The 14,748-nt window shown below is 33.7% G+C and overlaps 1 protein-coding gene across 1 annotated transcript in view; it reads left to right on the forward strand.

Moving 5' to 3' along the window:
* SLC15A5 (solute carrier family 15 member 5) overlaps positions 1-14,748 on the forward strand; it is a 221,551-nt gene that overhangs the window by 125,634 nt on the left and 81,169 nt on the right. Inside the window, exon 5 of the mRNA XM_051962427.1 lies at positions 4,117-4,337. Coding sequence (XP_051818387.1) covers positions 4,117-4,337 — 221 coding nt within the window. The remainder of the gene's footprint in view (positions 1-4,116; positions 4,338-14,748) is intronic.

Here is a 14,748-nt window from a genome sequence, read left to right on the forward strand (position 1 = left end):
TCCATCCTACCCCCCAAAGTACCATATACATGAGAGAACTATGTATATAAAAGAACCACATGGCATTTTCTGTCAGGAAGGAAAGAATAACATTGAGTTGAAGATGGCAGAAAATTGTTATTCTTCCTTCATTCTCAAAGAGGACCAATAACATTAGGAGGGTGATGTCTTGACTGGCAAGTGAATTGGATTTAAGTGAGGCAGGACTGTGCAAGATCATCAGCCTCATTCTCTCCTCCAGAGTTATCAGAGTCCAATGACAAGACATTGGGCAAGACTACTGCTGATGGCTTCAGATGCAGTACAAATTCTTGGCTTTTTTAACCTAAGGTCTTTATCAGGTCTCAGTTTGTATGAGAAAACATTCAGCAAATAAAGTCTAGGTAACAATTGAGGCAAAACATAGCCTAGTTTGCCTTCATAAAAGTTTGCCTTCAATATGAAAAGGGAATGAATACTCTTAGAGTTTCTGGTCAGAACAGAAAAAATAATTTCTTATATTCACTCTAAGTCATCAAAATTCAGACAACAAGATGACAGAAAATAAGCAATGAGGAAGAATGCCTTATATCCTAGGAATTCATACAAGTAACAAGTGGAATATTGACAGAGGTGTTTCTAGGCCAGCAGGGATAGAAAAAAATGGACATAAAGCTCAAAAAAAAGACTATTAAGTAGAGAAGTAAACCTGGATTTTTCCCTTCATTGGTTTTGTGAGTTTTTAAGACTGTGGAGCTACCTGGAAGTTAGTTAACTTTCTAATAAGGTTGCTCTTTCCCCTTTTGGTAGTAACAATTCATTGTAGTATTTTAAATCAAGAACACTATACAGATGACTGGAGAAGTAGGGCATACCATAGATGTGATTTGCTTGACTTTTTAATAACTCCAAGTCTTTTCCCCTCATGGAGAGGAGTCTATCCAAAAGCATACTGTAAGTTTGTACATAAGGTCTCTGAAAGAGTGAGCTTCAATAAAGAGGAAAAGTGAATTTGTCTTTATCATTATAGTCTTAGATATGGAACTCTTGTGGATTTGTGGTCAGGTTAAATAAAATTTGCCCTTTATTTAATATTTTGTTTGCTTGAGTGCTTGAAAAAAAGCTGACAATCCTATTCCTTTGTTACAGAGACTTAGACTTGAGACAAATTTGACATTAGTCAAGAGGAACACTAGGTGAGAAGACAAAAATATAGAGTTTAATGTTTATACAAGAAATTCCTAAAGTTTGAAATAGCCTGTGTGAACTCAAAGTCTTATTTGTGAACTATAAGTTTGGGCATTTCAACAGATTTGTCCCCATTTTGATTCAATACTTCATTCCAGGTTTATTTGTGTTCCATTTCTTTTCCTAGTGCATAAAAACAATTTTCAAATTCTAATGAGTAAGTAATTTTTGGTTATTTTGCTTGTGTCTCTTAGAATCTAGTAATCATGTTTAATCAGATATTGTGATATTTGTAGATGAAGGATAAGACAATTTTTACATTATAAGAGTTATTTTAGGTGATAAGCAGGTAATTTATTTCATGAGATATAATGGTTTCCTGAAGCATTTTTCCTAACAGTGATACAACTTTGTCCCTACACAACTTACTTCTGATCTCTACAAGCTTCCCTAATGAAACTTCCTTCCCTCACAAAAATTGATTGCACTTTACTTCTCAGGATCCAGCCTTACTTAAACCCAACTAGAAATGCATCTGATGAGTCAGTCATGAAGGTATGTCAGGATACATCAAACCACTTACTTGGTCTCGGGTACCCAAGCCAGAAAGGCACAAATGAACTAAACAACATTTATCCAATTTTGATAGATTAGGGAGCTCTTCTTTTTCTCACTCTCACAATGTGTTTCTGAGAAACTATTGGAGAATGGTTAAACAAATTATGATGTATCGATGTAAAAAAATAATTTTGTGTCACAAAAATTATTTTATTCTTTATTGAAGTTGTATATCAATCACTTTACTAACAACATCACCTTATTTCTGTATGGATAGAAGAATGTGAAAGCCCACATAGTCAAAAAAAAAAGAAAAAAAGAAATTCTGTGGGAAAGTTAGATAAATGCTAGCACAGTCATTCATTTATTCACTCAGTTAACAACTTTTTTGAGCACCAACGGTATGCATAGTACACCAAAAAATGTAAAAAAAAAAAAAAAATATTATCCCCTTAACTCTATACTTTTCATATCCAATCTTTTTTTTATTTCTCATCAATTTGTCCCATGTTCTTTTCTAGCTAAAACATAACTAATTGAAAAATCTATAAGAGTTTCATTATAGAGCAAGTCGTTTTCAGTAATAAGAACAGCTATATCCATATTCCCTGCCTCAGAGGATTGGTTTACCTATTTAGAAGTGGTTCTAACTCATTGGTCCAATTAGTTCCTGAGACTGTCCTTTGAGACTGTCAACCTTAGGCAAATGCAGAATAGGTCTTTCATTAAGAAATCCTTCTCTTTTTAGGCTTTCTCCTGAAACACCTCCTATCCCCTAGACATACTTCACAGAGGCCACCAAAGAGGAATGACTATAATCATTCTTGGTCACTACCAATTTGGACCAGATTTGATTCAATGACTTGGAGGTGAAAGGCTCCATATCCAATTACCAGGCCTCCATGCTTCCCCAATTAATCAAAGGTTGACATAATAGATCCATTACAATGCTTAAGGAAAAGACCTGATCAAATCAAACTACTTTACAGCTGCAAAGAGAAAAATTAATAAATATTCTTCATTCAAACTTCATGACTAAATAGTCCATGACACTTTAAAAATGAGCTGTGCAGCTAAATGTTGGTCTATTCCATATTACAGAAAAATTGAATTTAATAATACTGATGATGACAGTCATGATTATACTTTAGATTTGTATAGCACTTTTCTAAATAACTCAAAGCATTTTCTAAGCTCTGACTTATCCTGGAAATATCCATGCTAGTCACTTGTATAATTTGTAGAATGAACAAGTATGATCAAAATTAGTTAGGCAAGAAGAGTTCCCCCCCAAAAACCATAGCAATCAAGATTATGCAGGCAAAATAATTATTGATCAAGAGTTTGGGTTTGTTTGGGTTTGTTTTGGGGTTTTTTTCATTTCTATTAGGAAGTCTAAAATATGTATCAGCATAAAATGAATGTATCAGCATACGTTCATGGCAATGTATTTAGGCATAAGTATAATGCACCAATCATTGGTATTCATGGTTTTAGAACTATCAGAAGCAGCTAGAGAAAACCAAATTAAATTAAGCTCATCATTTTTTGCTTTACATGTCAATAATTCAAAGTTTATAATTATTTCCAAAATTCAAAGAAAAGTTAGAACAAACATAATTTATCTTACAATGACACCAATGCCTGTAACTAGTATCCATGACCTTTTCTTGTCAAAAAAAAAAAATAGTGGAAAATTTCTCAAAAGACCTGAGTTCAAATTTTACATTTCTTTTTTACTACTTCCTTAATGATGGTCAATTAATTTAATTCCTAATTATTCTTCTTCAGGATGAGACTATAAGGCCTCTAAGATCTTTTTCAGATTTTTTCCAGTTCTAAATCCATGATTAAAGGTGAAGCCCAATCTTATTAGCATGATTGTCAGAGGAAAGACTATCTTAAGCAAAGTTAATACATTAGACAAGTGCTTAAGAGTCTGAGCTCTTTAAATTAATATTTCAATGTCTATTCTTTGCCATATTTCTTTTCTTTTTAAACTAAGATCTTATATTTTTCCTTATTATAATGGCTTAAAAAAATCACTCTTTTTTGGACTGTGCAGAGGTCTAAGGTTTTAATTTAGCCTTGCAAAGTTCCCTAGCACCTTAAAAATCTTATTGTCCTTAATAATTAATGGTCAGTTTCTTGACTGACTAATACTGGTAAGTGAACCTGTTCAAGGAGGACAGAGAGATGCTATGAAAAGAACACTGAATTGGCTCTGAAGGGATTTCTGTCCAAACCCAAAACACTTTATCTTTCTGGACATAATTTCTTCATCTATAATATGAGATTATTAGATTTATTAGTGTCTTAAGATCTCTTTTGGTTCTAAATTGGTGGTTTTATGTCTTTTTAACAATACATGGTGTCTTCTATTATTTGCAGGTAGCTCCTTACGGACAATTTGGGGAGTGTTTTTTAATGCACTGAAAATGGGCTGTCTGAAATATAATCATCTGGGCTCCAATGTGACTAACTGGTTAGATCGAGCCAAGGAAAACAATGGTGGCTGGTACAGTGAACTTCAAGTGGAAAACACAAAATCATTCTTCAGGCTTTTTCCTCTCTTTGTTTTTCAGCTTTTGTATCGAGTGTGCATTATGCAGGTGAGAATTCCATAAAAGGTGATCACATTTTAAAACTGATCTAGCAGTTTACATTTGATGTCAATATTACTCTACATATACAATACAATAAATATAGAATCAGAATGGAACTTAGAATCATCTAAACCAACATTCTCACTTTACAAATGAGGAAACTTACACCAGGAGAGGTTGAGTGATATTACCAAAGTCATACATTGAGTTAAAAAGCAGAACTGGGATTTGAACTGAAGTACTTTAACTCCAAATCTACTTTCTTTCCACTGAATCACTGTCTTCTTTGGATTTCTTATTTAAGTTCTGAGGTTCAAGTGACAGAGATGAGATAGGAACCCAAGTCCCTTGACTTCAAACCCAGGAACCTTTATATTGAACTGCCTTCCTTAATTGGTTTAAATTCCATCTTTGTCACCTCTTATAAAGATAGCCTTAAAAATGACTTTGCCTTTTTGGGATGAATGTTTTCTCATTTGTTAAATAAGGAGATCAGACTGGATGGTCTCCAAGGTCTCCTCCAGCTGTAAATCCTATGATCCATGCATTCCTCCTACCAATGCTAGATTCTGATTACATAAGTAGAATCAGAATAATTGATATAATAACCCATAATAAGTTAAAGCACAATCATAACTGGATAGAATTTTTGCTAGCAGAATCTCAGCATGAAGTTATTTGCTCACTTATACCTGAGAGTAATTCTCAATGGGTGTTCAATATAAGCAGTCCTCTAATGAAGCATGAGATTAATTACACATGGAAAATTTAAACCTATAGGCAATTGCAAAACCTACCTTTAATCCAAAGTTTCTTCCTTTTCCTCCAGTAAACCTTTAGAGATGCTAACAAGGAGCAGTGTTTTTCTTTTTAAAAACTAATAAATTTATATCATTAAATTTGTTTTACATTTACAATTTTCAATGCATTTCTTCTTCTCCTTCCAAAGAGATATTCCTTTTATTACATAATTAAAAGGAGTTAGGAAGAAGCACAAGATTCAGCAAAACTAACATCAAAAAAGTAAGCTGATTTATTCAATCTTCTATCACCTTAGTCCCCCACTTCTGCAATGAAATAGTAGAAAGTATCTTCTATATAATTATATATTTAGTAGGATTCATTTTCAATTGTTATATCTTTCTTTCCATTTACATTGTTGTAGGATGTGTGTGTGTGTGTGTGTGTGTGTGTGTGTGTGTGTGTGTATGTGTGTGTGTTCTTTTCCTGGTTCTGTTTATTTCAATTTGTACCAATACAGAAAAGTCTTTCCATGATTTTCTGTATTCATCATAATTATTATTTCTTACAACCCAATAAAATTCAGTGACATACATGTGCTATTGATATGTTTAGCCATTTCTCTGACTAATGGGCATCAATTTTGTTTCCAAGTTTTTGTTACTACAAAAAGGTTGCTAGAAACATTTTGACATGTATGAATTCTTTCTTTTTGTCTTTGACTTCTGGATATATGTCTAACAATTTAATCTCTGGGTCAAAAGGTTTAGATATTTGTCATTCATTTCCCATAATTACAAAATGTTTGACCTAATTTCTTTGTGGTGATTGTTTCAGTTATATCTTTTCAGTTATATACAACTCTTCATGACCTCATTTAGGGTTTTCTTTGCAAAGATATTGGAGTAATTTACCATTTTCTTCTTTAGAAGGAAACTGATCCAATTTACAACTCCCAGTTAATGAATTGGTGTGTCCATCTTTCTATAACTCCTCCAACATGAAGTATTCCTATCTTTTGTTGTAATTTCCCCCAATTTTCTTGGTGTGAAATAAAACCTCAGAATTGTTTTGATTTGCATTTCTTTCATTATTAGTAGCTTGGTTATTAATAGGTTGAATTATTCTTGTCATTTGACTACTTCTCTGTTTGTAGTGGCTAGAAGCTGGAAATTGAATGAATGCCCATTAATTGGAGAATGGCTGGGTAAATTGTGGTATATGAATGTTATGGAATATTATTGTTCTGTAAGGAATGACTAGCAGGATGAATACAGAGAGGACTGGTGAGACTTACATGAACTGATGCTAAGTGAAATGAGCAGAACCAGGAGATCATTATATACCTCAACAATGATACTGTTTGAGGATGTATTCTGATGGAAGTGGATCTCTTCAATAAAGAGATCTAATTCAGTTTCAATTGATCAAGGATGGACAGAAGCATCTACACCCAAAGAAGGAACACTAGGAAATGAATATAAACTGCTTGCATTTTTGTTTTTCTTCCCGGGTTATTTATATCTTCTGAATCCAATTCTCCCTGTGCAACAAGAGAACTGTTTGGTTCTGCACACATATATTGCATCTAGGATATACTATAACCTATTTAACATGTAAAGGACTGCTTGCCATCTGGGGGAGGGGATAGAGGGAGGGAGGGGAAAAAATCAGAACAGAAGTGAGTGCAAGGGATAATCTTGTAAAAAATTACCCTGGCATGGGTTCTGCCAATAAAAAGTTATTTGAAAAAAATAAATAATAATAATAGTACTTCCTTATAATTTCCCAGTCTGTTCTAGAGCAAAAGTAATTCTGGATTCTCAAAGGCTCCAGTTGGATAGAGCTGGAGAAAGCACAAGTTTCTGCAAGTTCTATCCTGTTAGAATGATGCCAACAAGTGTATCTTTCTTCTTTCTGAAGACTAGATAAGAATGAGAAGACTATTCATTAATAGATCAATCACCTGGTAATTTATTCTTTGATCTTGGCAGCGAAGGTGAATAAAAAAATTAAGTTGACTTCAAATCTTTCCTAATTTACAGTAGCAGAGTTTTAAAAGGGGGTGGGGTCCAAAGAATTAAAACACTCCAACTACTTAAATAAGTCATTTACAAAACTGAGAAATTAATTTACAAGAACTAATATCATAAGATTACCATTTCCTAAAGAGATTTAACCAATGTAAATCAATTGCTACAATAAAAAGAGCAAAAGAACCTAGAGACTCCTTCTGTCAGAAAAACTTGCTCTCCCAGCCAATCAATCTAATATGGCTTCCAAAGGTAAAACCAGTTAAGAATACAAGTTCATTTTTTAAATCTTATAAAGGAAGATTTTAGAAGATTATAAGCAATATCATTTGATAAAACAGAAGCATTGAAGAGAAAGCAAGTTTATTGAAAGTCTGCAAGAGACTCAAATGAGCCAAATGATCCCAAAAGCATAAACCTGAAAAGAAGTCAAAAAGCAGATAGAAAATGGGGACAAAAATCTGAGAAAATTCTGTAACAAACTCTTGTTTCTTTGTCACTGATATTGGAGCTACTGTTTGTGTGCTTTGACATTGTAAGTTCTCAGTGTTCCATATAAAGAAGTAGAAATGGTACTGAAGAAAACAAAGATTAGAAAAGTGGTTGTTGTGAAAGTACAACAGTTTTAAAGTTATTGAGGGATGGCCTGTCAAGATATATGAAAGGACTATACCAAAGACTTAGAAAAAATAGGATCATATTATTAAGGGGAAAAAAAGCAACTGAAAAAATATCAATAAGTATTGACCCATATGCCTACTTCCCATCTCTAAAAAAAATTTCTAAGTATAATCTTGCACATCAAAGGCATCCTTGATGAGAATATAAAAAGGGAATGAGAAGGCTTTTTTCCCCATATGATATTCTACACACACACACACACAACACACACACACACACACAAACATACAGTTACATTTACACAATTAATTAAAAGATATAGCAAAAGGGAAGTGCTGCTTGTGATTTTTTTTTGCCTACATAAAACTATTTTTTCTGATAGAGAAAAAATGACATCATAAAGGCTTTCCTCCAGCAAGTTTTTCATGTTTAATTTAACAAAATCCTTTTAACTATATGACAAAAACATTTTTACTGTATATTTCTTATTATAAATGCAAAATATGGCATATACTACAGACATGCATTAAAAAATGAGTTTTGTGTGGTTCGTTTGCATAAAACTTTCCTCATTAGTGAATAGAATGGTCAGTCATGCTACATACATGTGTTAGAAGTGTCACTGAAGGGACATTTTAAGAGAAGAGATACTGTGTTCCTTTTTGATTTGAGAGAAAACCCATATGACTCTAGATTGGAATCAATATAGAGAAAAAGAAAATAGATTTTGGAAGGCAGATATTTAGGAAAAATCACAGTCCTGAATATGTCCCCATTCTCCAGCTTGATTGCCTAAATAATTAGAATGAGATCAGAACCTATCTGTCTATGTCTGTGTTTTCCCCATCCTTTTTCTCTCTCTCTGTTTGGGGGATCTTATTCTTATCTATATATCTTCTCTGATTTCACTTTTCTGTCTGCTTAAATTAATGGGTATAATCATTATTAACCATTTGTCATTGATATGTTGGCATTTTGTGTAACTAACATTTGGTTGCAAGGGATACTCCTGTTTAGGGATAGCAATTAGGAAAACATCTTGTACCTAAGGGGGAAAGCATTTTCCTTAAACTAGCGATATTTAGGGAGGCAGAAAATTATAATTATGGTCTGGCACCTTCTCTCTGAGGAGGGCAGAGGATTCAGTCTTTTGGCTTCTTTTCTGTTTCCTCTCTAGCCAAAAAACTGTTGGTAATCTTCCAGAGATATCTATCCATGCCTGCCTACAAGCCACCAATACAAAAACCATTTGGCCATATGGGGCAAAAAAATCCCATGACTTATATGCAACAAAAGATATTTACCACTGTCCAAAAATGTATAGCACAGAATCCAAATGGCCTTTCCTTGTTACTTTTTACTAATAACGTTGTGTAATATATCAAACCCCTGAACAATGCAATAATTTGGAAATGATGTCCATAATCATAGTAAAGAAGTTGACTAATTATCCACATAAGAAAAATCAAATGGGTAAAGAATTTCTATTATTGATACCATGTCATGTAGCACATTAGAGTCCCTATAGAGCTAATCTATCAGGATATAAAAATAATTGATGTGTGACCTTGGTAATTAGCTAGTTGTGCTCCCCTCACTTCTTTCTCTCTTTTTAAATTTCTTTATTTTGTTTTTGTTTTTACTTTTATATGGATTTGGTTTTTTATTTTATTTGCTTTTTTCTTTATCTTTTTATTGTTTGATTTTATTTATTTTTCTTTTATATATATTAATAAAAAAATTACATTCATAAATGACCCTATTTTTCTTTACTTCCTTGTAAATTGTTCTTTGGTTCTCTGCTGCACATCTTATTTACTTTATTCTTTTCTTCCCTTTTATTACCCCCACCTCTCCCAAGCAAGCTACAATTAAGAAAAGATATATATGTATACATATGTAGATATATACATACATAACATACACACACATACCACACACACACATGTCTTTCCTATGCCTGCTGACTCTTTCATTAAATTCTGCTCCATTACTTGCCTTGTTATTACTTAACTTCCCCCCACCCAGGGATTCCTCCCTTGTCTTCTTCCCTAACCTTTTGCTTCCCCATCTGCCCATCCTTCCCCCCCCCATTTATTTATGGATTTTTGAGGGGGCTATATCCTTCATGGTATATTTGTAGTGTTGCCTATTGAACTCATTCCCTATATGAGTAGATTTTCAGAACTATGAGCCCTCCCTCCACCAATGCCTCTGTGCCTCTTCTTTCTCTGCACTCGTATGTATAACAGGATTGCTATTTTTACCTCAACTTTGCCATTCTTTCTTTTGAACTACTGTATTGTTGATGTATAGTGTATGTATGTATATATGTATATACGATATGCATACTACATATATAGTATACATATATAAATCATAAATATTTGTGCTTAAGCAGTTTATCCATGTTAAGTTTCTTAAAACTGATCTTTCATATAGGCTTTTATATGTTAAATTTAATCTCAAATTCAGGTTTGGTTGATAAAAAGTCCTGAAAATCTGCAAGTTCATTGAATTCAAAATTATAGATAATTTGCCTAGTTCTTTTGATTGTGGAAAGAGATAATTCTTGCTGTCTTTTATTGTAGCTGTTGCTAAATCGTGTACAATTCTAATTGTAGTTCAGCAGTATTTGAATTGTTTTTTTCTTGTTTCTTGCAAAATTTTCTCTTTGATCTGGGGGGGTTTCAAAATTTGGCTATAACATTCCTATGTATTTTCCACAAAGGATCTCTTTAAGGTGGTGATCAGTGGACTTTTTTTTTTCTATTTCTGCCTTTGCATCATGTTCTGTCACTCCAGGACAAATTTCTTAGAACTTTTTCCTGCATTATTGTGTCCAATTATTCTTATATTTTCTCTTCTTGATCTGCTCTCCATATTATCATTTTTCTTATAAGATATTTCACATTCTGTTCTATTTTCTCATTCTTTATAATTTGTTTTGTTATTTCTTGGTCTCTCATAACCACTGGCTTCCCGTTGCCCAATTCTAATTTTCAAAGAATTATCTTCATCTTTGAGACTCTGTACCTCATTTTCTAGTTAATTAACATTTTAAATAATCTTCTTTTTTTTTTTTGGATGGTTTCTATTTTTCTTTTTAATTTTTCCTCAATGTCTCTCATTTGGTTTTTAAATTCTTTTTTGAGTTCTACAAATTCTCTCAGTGCAGGTTGCCATTTCAAGTTACTCTTCAGGGCAGAAGCTTTTTTTTTTATTTCAGTGTTCTTCCCTGAAGATGAACCCTAGTGTTCCCTGTTCCCTTAATGTGATCCCATAATATAGGATTCTTTGTTCTTTGCTGGTTCATTTTTTTAAAAAATAAAATGTATTAATGTAAGCACCTCTAATTGTGAAATGGGGGGACCTCAAGCTTCCCTTCAACTCTTCCCTTTGACTGGGAACCCCAAACCAAGAGCTTCACTTTCCTGCAAGTGCCTACAATCAACAGAGTACTTGCTCCAGTGCTCCTGCGCTTCCTGCCCAGGGCCATGTCTTAGAAGAACAGCTGGGCCTGGTACTCCCAATCAGCAAGGATCCTTTAGTACCTTGACTCCCCACAAACAGTCTAGTAGTGAAAGGCTGTGGTTCCTGCTAAGGCTTCAGCCATACCCAGCAAGCCTAAGGGATCCCCACTTGATTTTTCTGGGGAGCTAGCCTAGAGATTTCTGTATTTCAAGCAGATTAATCCCCACTTTGGGGTCTTCCTTTAGCTCTTCTGCCCCAATTCTTCTTGATTTTTCAACAATATATGTTTGCCCTGAGGCACAAATTTATTCAATTTGTGGGGGAAATCTGGAGAAATTGAAATTTACCAACCTACTCACTATCTTCCCAGAATCCTCCCCTCACTTTTCAATCTCAATCAAAACAGAAATAGAATAAAAATTCTAAACCAAAAAAACAAACAAACAAACTAAAAAACTATGCTTAATGAAGTCAGCTCAGTATTATGTCTTTCCTCCTAGTTGCAACTCACTTTTCTCTTTCTTCCCCCATTCCTCCTTTTGGTCCAAATTTAAAGAGAAAACTTAGCCAAGCCCCAAGACCAAATTCCCTTAGACATGTTTATTCATGCAGAGACAATATTTTTTCTTTTAAAAAAGGGCCTAATTCTACTTTAAATTCTACTCCAGAAATTTATAAAGTTATTCTTGAAATACAGAATAAATGTCTTCCATATCCTATTGTCAAGCCAGAACTGCAAGCGTATATACTCTTATAAATTGAAGAAACTCTGAGAAGAGATGCCCCTTATTGCATAATCCGATCACTAGACATTTTCTCTAATAATGGGGATAACTCTTTAGCTAAAATAATCAGATTTGTAAAACACAGGGAGTCTGTAATTAAAATAGTTTAACAGGGAAAGGGGAAATGGTTGGTTAAAAGCACTTTCTGAAATTATGGAAAGGGGAGAAGGAGTAGGTAGTATAAAAGAAAATGAGAAGAAAATATATACATAAGTTCATAAACACGGGGGAAAGTTCACTACCAAATTTATCTTCCACTACAGATTGTTGCTTTTTTTGCACAAGGTAGACACTGGGATTTGTCAGTGGATTTAATTAGTCCCTTCACTCTGTTTCTCTATTACCTGCTCTACTCTCTTTTCCATCTCTCAGCTATTGCTCCTGTCACCTTTCTCCCTTGTGCCTCTGTGTCACTACTATGATTGCTCAGACTCGTTCTGCTGTTTTTAACCATGTAATCGTTCCATAGGTACATAGAACTAGATTTCCCAAGATGCTCAAATGGAGTTCAAATAAGTCTTGTGAGGTCTTAAAATGCACCTCCCTTAATTACCCCAACCCCAGCTATATTCATCTTGGAAAGAATATGGCTGAATAACAGGATAATGATTGGACCCCCTATTTGGATAAGAGAAAAATGAGAAAGTTTTTAAAAATTATGTAGAGTGTGTAATAATCTCAAGCTTCTTCCAGATCCAAAGGCTCATCTTTATAGCATCAATATTCCCCTATTGAAGTCATTTGTCTGAAAGTCAAGGAATTACATTATTTTTACTGAAATTGTTATGGGTGGCATAAAAAACAATGGAAAGAAATATAGTAATTGTAAGTAGGCTACATTGTATTGTAGAAGAATTAGTGAAGAGTAATGGTATAAATGGTAACATCAAAGATTTTATTTAACTATAAAAGGAGATGAATCAGTTATGCAAAGATAGTAAGGAATAGCATGGCATATGTGCTCTATTGGTATCCAGGGATTTTCAACAAATCAGGAGTAAGACTTCTAGCAATTTGAGTGAATGTCCTATGGAAGATTTTGGAATTCGTGCATAAGATTTATCCAGGATGAGGGAATATGAAGCAGTTTACAATTTGGAAGTGTGTATATTAATGAACTAGTAAAATGACCAAAGAATCAAAAATATTTATTATGATCTTGATCTGCCTATCTTGCTTTACTGAGTATAAATAAAAATGTCTCTGGAACAAGTCAATTTATATCATTTGTTTATATTTAATATTCTGTTAATATTTAATAACTGTTGCAAGAGAAAGCTCACCTTTTGCAGATTCATTAAAAACAACTTTATAACTCCAAAAGCAGATAACATTACAGACATATGTATCTCATCCCAAATCCACATGACTCTCTTAACTTCTACTAAGTCTCCATGTTTTAAAACTTTTTGTACCTCTCAGATTGGAGATGATAAAAATTTAGTATGATGATACCTACTAAAATGTTATTCTTAAACTTAAGTGGATTAGTGTGTACCTGAGCAATAATACAATCTATAAAAGTATTTCAGGTTCAATACAATTGTTTGAATTCTTAAATTCCTTTAGACATCTTGAATAGGATGACCCATAGACATCTTAAAATCAACATGTCCAACACAGAATTCATTATCTTTACCTCCAAATCCTCTCATTTTCCCAATTTTTCTATGTCAGTATTCAGTAAGTATCAAATTTTTGCATCTGACAGTGTTGTGTTGCAGTATCTACCATTTTCTTGCACAATCTATATTCATCACTAGGCTTCTTTATAATAGCACTTCTGAAATATCTGATGGTTATGATTTGATACTGACTTGCCATAACATATTTGTTTCCATAAATAAAGCCACATGACAGCTATTTGTTTGACTTTTTGTCAATATAATATTGGCTCAGTCCATATGAATATTGCTTCTGTAGAGCTGTTTGATTTTATGCATACCTTAGTCATTTCTATTCAGAAGTAAAATGTTTTGTGAACATTAAATAAATTAACTGGCAGAATCTGTTGCTGACCTTTACTATTGCTCAATTAGATAATGTCCATTCCAAAAGAATTCTATAGGTGTTGGAATCCTTACTAACTGCTAACTAATTAGAGTTGATCTAATCTTACAAGAAGATGTTTTTGGGCAGAACCTGAAACAAGGTACTAAGTAGAACTAATTAATACAAGGCTTGTGTTCACACCTTTACTCATTGGAGTTCAATGAGTTCACACCTCCCTTGAAGCTCTTTGGGCCAGAGAGCACTATGGGAGAAAACCCACAATCCCTCTTTTGAAGGAGCATAAATAGAGCTTCAATGGGCCAGTCAAAGAAGTTCTTCAGAGTGAAGAAGCTACAAGTCGAGATTTCACTGGAATGACATGAAGAGTGGTGCTGGCTGGAGGCTGAAGAAAGCAGAGGCAGAGGCTAACGGACAGAACCTTTGGATTTGGAGATATTCGGAGGGCCCTAAGCTAAACCGGCTGTGTTTTGAGAAGAACAAGAACTCTAACATTTGAACTCATTCGTTGTAAAAAAGAAATCGGGAAAATGGAGGATGCTCACTGATTTAAGAAAAGTGAACGAACAGATGGAAACTATGGGAGCTCTTCAGCCTGGACTTCCATCTCCTACTCAGCTTCCTAGAGAATGGCCTCTTTGGGTTATAGACATCAAGGATTGTTTCTATTCCATTCCTCTGGATAAGGAGGATATGAAGAGATTTGCCTTTTCAATGCCCAGTGTCAATTTAGCTGAGCCTTATAAAAGATAT

Source organism: Antechinus flavipes, chromosome 5 (genome assembly GCF_016432865.1).
Source record: "Antechinus flavipes isolate AdamAnt ecotype Samford, QLD, Australia chromosome 5, AdamAnt_v2, whole genome shotgun sequence".
Lineage (NCBI taxonomy): Eukaryota > Metazoa > Chordata > Mammalia > Dasyuromorphia > Dasyuridae > Antechinus > Antechinus flavipes.